Here is a 7,059-nt window from a genome sequence, read left to right on the forward strand (position 1 = left end):
CATCCATGATGAGAGAGAATCTCCTCACGGGGCCTACACGCCCAAACCCGGGCGCGTGCCCTGACGGGGAATCGAACCCGGGACCCTGCAGTCCACCGGCCCCGGGCTCTGTCCACTGAGCCAAACCGACTAGGGCTCTTGGACAGTTTTTAAATTTAATTTTTGTTGTTTTCCCCTGAATGTGTAAATCCTCTATCCTTGTGAGAATGTGTAGGACACAGACACCCATGAGGAGGAGGGCAAAGCCCGGCCTGCGGTCCCACAGGCCCGGCTCCCTGACTGCAGACGGCCCTCGCTTCCGGGACGCGTGGGAAACGCACGGACGGACGGACGGGCGGGCGCCATCACCTCCTGGTTTCCCCAAACGTTTGGCCTCCACGTAACCAGGGAGGCATGTTGTTCTTTCCAGCTCACCATATCCGCTCCCCGCCATCCGCAGGCCAACCGCGAAGCCCAGGCTGCATATTCCGGGGTTTTGTCACCCCGGCTCCCTGGGCACCCATTTCTGTATGAGTTGGGGGGGCATTAGTCAGCTGTTGCCCCAGCGATGCTGCATAACAAACACCCCAACGTCCCGCGCTGACAGCCATCGCGGCCGGGCACCCAGGGCGCGGCGCCGCCCCTCGCCGCCCGCGCGGCCCGCCCATTGGCCGAGAGGCGCGCCGCCCACGTCTCCGCGCAAACCCATTGGCCCGCTCCCGCGGTCCAGACAAAGGGAACGGCGGCGGCGGGCGGTGATTGGGCGGGGCGAGGGCGGGACCGAGGCGGGGCGGAGGGAGGCGGGCGGAACGCGGGGAGGAGGAGCGCAGCACCCCGGGCAGGGGCGCCGGCGGGAGAACCTCGGGGCGCGAGGTCGGTGGGGGCGGGGACGGGGGGCGGGGCGGGAGGGAGCGGCCTGAGCTGCGGAAGGACTTGGGCGCGGGGCGGAGCCGGGGCGGAGCGCCTCCACGGGGGCGGTTGCGGCGCCCCTGGAGGGCGGTGGCCGCGGGGCGCGGGGAGCCCGCCAGCCCCTCCGCCCAACACCCCTCCCGCCCGGGGGCTCCAGCCCGGACCGCGGCCGCCGCCTCGTTTTCCCCGAGGGCTCCGCGTCCGGTCCGTCTCCGCATCTCGGCGGGAACGTGGGGAGGTGGGAGCCCGGCCCACGAAGAACGCTCCTGGGCCTGAACCCGCAGCCGTACCGCAGCCGGGCGTCCGGACGCGCCGCTCTCCAGCGTCGGAGCCCCCAGACCGGTCTGCGGCCGCGGGGAGCCCCCGCGCTCCCTCGCCCGGGGAGGAGGCGAGGGCCTTGGCGCCGGAACACGGTCGCGGCGCCGGACCGGAAGCTTCTCGCGCTCCCCGCAGAGTTGGCTCGGCGGGGTGCATCGCCAGGGAGGGAAGGACGCAGCGTGGGGCGACCGGCCGGGCGGGAGTGGCTTCTGGGGTCCCCACGCCAGCGGTGGGCCCTCAAGGCCGCCCTCGGAGCGCCGCCAGGTACGTGTTTTCCTTGTTTCCCGCGCGCCCGGAGCGCGCTCGGCTGAGGGAGCAAATAAAAACCCGGCTGGTGTGTACGAGCCTTTCCCGGCCAACGTGTCTGTCCGCGGGGCTCCGGGAGGGCCGCTGGGCGCGGCGGACCCGGCGGGAGGTCGGTCCCGCTCCCCTCGGGGCTGGGCTTTTACTTCTTCCCGGAGACCGTGCGTCCTGCCCAGGCCCGGCGCCGGGCGGTGGGGCTTCGTTCCTCTCCGCCTCTCCCTCCCCAGCCCCTGGGAAACCGGTCTGGGGGGGTTGGAGGGAGCTCAGAATGGGGAGACCCCACCTTGGCCCCATGCTGACTTGCAGCTCTCCTTGCCCTGTAGTAACCCCTCGCAGCCTGAGGATTAGGGGACGCCCAGGGGTTTGCTTTTTTGAGGGGTGAGGGGAGGACCGGCAGCCGGCCTGGGGCGGGCTCCCTCCCCTCCCCCATGCCCACTTCAAACAAAAGAAGTCCTTGGGGAGTCTTTTTGGGGGAGAACTCGGAATGTGAACCTGTAGGGTCCCCCCTTCCCCCCGCCCTAGGACGGGACTGAGTCTTTACAACAAAGGGGATTGGAGGGGGTCGGAGGAAGGGCGCGCTTTTACTTGGGGGGGCCTTTAGGAGAGCGGGTGCACTTTGGCTTTCTCCCCATGGAGGGGCCTCAGGTAACCTTACGCTCGGTCGTGTTTGGAGACTTTTCAGAAAATGAGGAGCCTCCTCGTGTGGGAGGTTGGAGGTCTGGCCTCCAGGCGGGGGGAGGGAAGGACCCCCCCTGGAGTGAATGGACCCCTGGCCCTGGGGGAAGACTGAACACGAAGGGGCCGAGAGTTAAAGGGGAAAGGAATGTGTGTACCCCCCCCCCCCAGAGGTTGGAACAAAGAGCCGAGAGGGAAAGCTGCATGGGGAGGCGGCTGGAACGGAGCGCGCTGGGGAACGGCCTCCCCCCGGTTCCCGCGCAGCCCCCCAAATGTTCCCCGTGGCGTTTGGGCTGGAAAGGAAAGAAGGCCCGCCCCGAGGGGGTTCTGTCCCGGCGCCGGCCTCTGGGGCCCTCTCCACCCGCTCCAAGGTCAACCGGCCGGGGGAGAGGGCGCCCGGGGAGCAGGGTCCGTCCTTCCGGGCAAAGCGCGCGGCTTCGGCCTCCACTTTCCGGGGACAGGACGAGGGGTGCGCGGGGTCCCTGGTGCGCGCCTCCCGCTCACCCTGCGGGGCGCTCGGGCGCAGACCCGCATCCACCGAAGGTCCGGACCCCACTTCTCCCGAAATAACTCCCGCCACCGAGGCCCGGTTCCGGTGGAAAAGGCGCCCAGGACTTACGGGTTCCCGGCTCCCCCGCATTCTGACTGCTCCCAGTTTCTAGGGGGCTGTGGGCGGCGGCCATAAAGCGGTTTCCATTTTGGATTTAAAAACACGAAGAAGGGCAGCCTCGCTTCTGTCTCGCCGCCCGGAGGACCCCTTTCGAGCGAGCGGCGAGCAGAGAACCGGCCTCTCTCGGCCTCGGCCTCCGCCTCGCCCTGCGGGGCGCACCCCCCACCCCCGCCTGGCCCGCACCTCCACGGCTCCCTTCGCGGCGATTTAGGGGAAATTTCTCCTCCTCCCGCCGCCCAAGGGCGTGGACGGAAGGCTTGCCCGCGGCGCGCCGGGTTCCGTGCGGATTATGCGGGGCTCAGCCCACTGGGGTCGCCGCCCCTACCCAGCCCAGCTGTGGGGTGCCGAGCTGGAGAGTGAGCCCTGGGGGGGGGGGGCGGGCAGCGCTGGGCACCAGCCTGGGGCGTCGAGGGCCCCCCGCTGCACGGGGGGAACCCCCACCCATCCTCTCGCCGCCGCCTGGCAGCCCATCCCCCACCCTCCTCCCTTTGTGCGCCTCTCCGGACGCGGAGTGGAAAGTGGCAGGAAAAAAATAATTAGATGGAAATCAAAGATAAAACGGGGTGCGCTGGCCGCCTAGCCAGGCCTGGCTGACACTCCACCGGCGCCTCGTAAATCTTAGGGGCCTGACAAAGGCCATGGCCCCGGGGTACCTGGGGATTTCGGAGCTACTGGGTGACCTCGCTGTCTCCCCAACACCGCTATTCGGAGCGAGGGCAGAGTGTTATTGGGGTAACCCCCCCCACTTCTGGCCAGCGCACGATGCCCCAGGTCCAAGCCTGGAATCAGTTAATTCTCCGAAGTAAATACTGTCGTGGGGGGGTCTGGACAGTGAGTGACGGGTGTGGGGGGGGCAAGACCCCTGTCGGAGGAAGGGGAGCAAGTTCCCCCACCCCATTGTGAACCAAATAAATATCGGGGTGCAGTATTTCCCCTGCTTCAGGCTGCCCCAGGAGGGGGTGATGGGGAGGGCCCCGGAGGCTGGGGGGCGGGCGAACCCCTCCGCGGGCGACTCCTTTGTCTGGCCCGGCCAGCGCGCCTGGGCCTGGGAGCCCGGCCCTGAGGCCAGAGCGGACCTCGGCTTCCCCGCACCGTCCCCGCCCAGGTGCGCAGGCCGCGGCCGGGACCTCGGGCCGGATGGGCTGAGCCCCGCTGTCCCCGCGCCGTGGACCGGAGGCTGCGCGCCGGGAAGACCGGGGCCCACGTGCGCCGCACCCGGGAGCTGCGCCCAGCCGCCCGCGGCGCGGGGACGGACGATCGGAAGGAAGGCCTGCCGTGCGGGTTGTTTTAAAAACGCGAATCCGTGGAGAAGATGGTCCCCGCGCTTTGGACGCAGCGAAGAGGTGAGCGCGGGCGGCTTGGGAAGAACCCTGGTCCGGCGGCCGGAGCGGGAGCGCGGCCACATGGAGCTCGTTCCCCGGGCGAGGGAGAGGGTCCCCGGCGCCGGGAAGTAACCCGAGCGCCTCCAAGTAGCAGCTCGGGAGGGAGGCCGAGGCCCAGGTAGTTCCTGTACCCCCCGAATTTACAGCGAGCGCCCCTTTATGGAGATGATGGATTGGGTTTCACAACGTAATTCCCCGGAATGGCTCCGTTTAAGGACGCTCCGGCTGATTTTATTACGCCAAGCCAAATTGGATGTTTGTGGTCTTAACGAAAAGCGATGGTGACATAAAATATATAATTTTTAAAGTAAAAAACCAGCGGGTTCGACCCCCCACCCTCCTTGCTCCATCCCTCCTCCACACCCGGTTCCTAGGTGGTTTGGGGAAAGACGGAGAATTATTTGTTGATTTCTGTCGGAGAGACAGGAACTCACACCCAGGAGGGGGGTGGTCAGGGGAGCGCCCACCTCCCCGCCCCCATCTCCCGGGTCCTGTCCTTCACCGCCAGGTACCCGCCCTCCCCAAGCCGCTCTGGCCGCCTGCATGCGGGCCATGTACCCCCGAAGGCTTGGGGCCGCCCCCTGCTTCCCCAGATCCTGAAAACGCCCACGTTCCTCCCAGCACCGGCTCTGGAAACACCCGGAGGGGCTGGTGACCCTGCCTGCCCCGTGGCGCCCGGCAGCCTCCCCTGGCAGCGCGCCTGGCAGGAGAAGGGCGCAGCCAGGACCCCGGCGGTCGGCCCACCGCGTGGCACCCGCATGGGAAGGGCTGACCGCTGCGCCCACAGGGCCTGCCCACGCCTCGGACGAGGGCTCGCCAGGGCGCAAGAGCGCTCTCCAGGGCCGCTGTCTCCTTCACCCACCGCTGCCCGGGGGAGTGGGCGTCGGGGCGCAGAACTTTCCAGACCCAGCCTCTGAGCAGCCCCTGCGCCTCCCTCCCGGCGTCCTACCCTCGGAGGATGGAGGCCCTGATGGCCCAACGCTGACCCCGCGCTGCCGCCCGCGGCCCATCCTGTCACTTCTCATTAAGAGCCGCCTCCTTCTCCAGACGGCGGGGCGTCCTCTCTCTGCCCCCCAATTATTAGACGGTTTGCTGAAGCCGGGTTTCTCCCCAGCCCCTCCCCGAGGATCCTGGGGCCGAAGGCAACCCTCGCTGGGCCCACCCCTTCTCTGTCGGTTGGGACAAGGTGGCGGGGCAGGGCCTTGGCGGAGACCCGGGAGCCAGGGCGTGCCCCATCCTGCCCGGCCGAGGGGACTGACCGCCGGCTGCGCACCCCGAGCGGGCGGCGGGCGCTGGGAGGAGGCACGCGGGCCGTGCGTGGCCGCGTTTTTTCCAGGATGCCTGCTGCGGGGGAGGGTGAGCATTTTGTCGTCGCCACCGCCTCCTGGAAGGATCCCGTGGCCTTGGGGAGTAACAATGGCCCAGCGGTTCCTGGAGGCAGCGCCCCGCCCCTGCTCCTCCAGGGGCGCCTCTGCCCCAGGCTGCTGCAGGGACGGGGCGGGGGGGGGGGGTACCCCGGAAATCCACCTCCGCCTGGGGTCTTGTCCCAGTTACTTCTGAGGGGCGCAGCGTTCCGAACCCCAGGGAAGTCAGTAGTTGGCCCCGCGTCCTGGGGGCCAGGGAGACAGGGCCTTCCCTCCACCCGCCTGCACCCCCAGGCCACCCCGAGCCGTCACCGCAGGGTCCCTTCCCCAGGAATTCGGTCCCTGTTTGCTTTGGGGTCAGGCTAGCCCAGAGGCAGTTAAAGATTAATGGCCTGGGGGCGGGGGCCGGGGGCTGGGAGGGAGTCCGGCCCAAGTGGTGTCTGCTGGTTTTCCAGTTTTGGGTCCCCCGTGGCCTCTGCACTGTCTCCGTTGGGTCCTTTGTCCCGTCTGCCCCACCCACTGGGCTGAGCCTCGGGCTCAAGGGGGCAGCAGCTGTGGGCTCACCTGTTGGCCAGAGAGGAGGTGGGAGCTGGGGTTGCTGTGGGCAGCGGGGACCAGGCCTCCTGCAGGCCCAGGGAGAGGAGGGGACTCTGGCCCCCTGGCCCTCCCCCCGTGGTCCCAGTGCCCTGGGGAAAGCGACCTTCGGCGGGTGTGGGCCTCAGCCCTCGGAGTCCCCTCGTGGTCAGGAGGGGCGGGGGCAGGAAGAAGGACCTCGCCCATCCATCACTCCGGAGGCGGGCTCCGCGGGGCAGCCCGCAGGACCTTCGACGCTCCTGTCCTGCCCGTGAGTTATTTGCATGTAAGCGGTGCCAGGTGCGTGGATGTGACCGCCACGCCGGCCGGCCGGCACGGATGACAGGAATTGAACTTTGGTCCCCAGGCAATTAAGGCGGCTGGGACTGTACTTCATTAATGGTTGTTATGCAATAAAAACGATAAAATGGCCCCTATTTGCGATTTGAAAATGCAATTTATTTTAATTTACGTTGCTAAGTGCTTGTGGGGCTGGATGGGGGGCAGCCGGGCATCCCTGGAAGGAGGGAGCGGGAATGGTCGACGTGAAACCGGACCAGGACAGCAGGAGCGCGGAGGAGCAGGCTCGGCCTGGCTGGCCGGAGAGGGCTCCCGCTGCCCTGTGAGAGGGTGGAAAGTCTCCGGTCCGGCCCTGGAGCCTGAGCCAGCCGCCCTCCAGCCGCCGAGGCAGGGCTGCCCCCGGGGCTGGGACCTTGGGCCCAGTGGCTCCCAGCCCCCTTCCCGGGCAGCGGGGCGGTTCCTCGGGCCCACGAGCAGCCTGCCTGCTGCCTCGGACCCCCAGTGCCAGGAGGCCGGCCCGGCGGGCCCCTCTCCTGCCCGCACGCATGGATTCTTCCGCGGGGGGCGGGGGGCACACATCCTGTCC

At 68.5% G+C, this 7,059-nt stretch overlaps 1 protein-coding gene across 1 annotated transcript in view; it reads left to right on the top strand.

Annotated features, from left to right (window-relative positions):
• The window catches only part of LOC307115393 (uncharacterized protein), a gene marked incomplete at its 5' end in the record, with an annotated part of 9,294 nt that extends 2,557 nt beyond the window's left edge, over positions 1-6,737 (top strand). The window contains 3 exons of the mRNA XM_079798607.1: positions 910-1,470; positions 3,960-4,197; positions 4,745-6,737. Coding sequence (XP_079654733.1) covers positions 910-1,470; positions 3,960-4,197; positions 4,745-4,891 — 946 coding nt within the window. The 3' untranslated portion in view covers positions 4,892-6,737. The remainder of the gene's footprint in view (positions 1-909; positions 1,471-3,959; positions 4,198-4,744) is intronic.
• Positions 6,738-7,059: the final 322 nt, after the last annotated feature.

The sequence above is a fragment of the Cnephaeus nilssonii genome (assembly GCF_951640355.1).
Source record: "Cnephaeus nilssonii genome assembly, chromosome: 19".
Lineage (NCBI taxonomy): Eukaryota > Metazoa > Chordata > Mammalia > Chiroptera > Vespertilionidae > Cnephaeus > Cnephaeus nilssonii.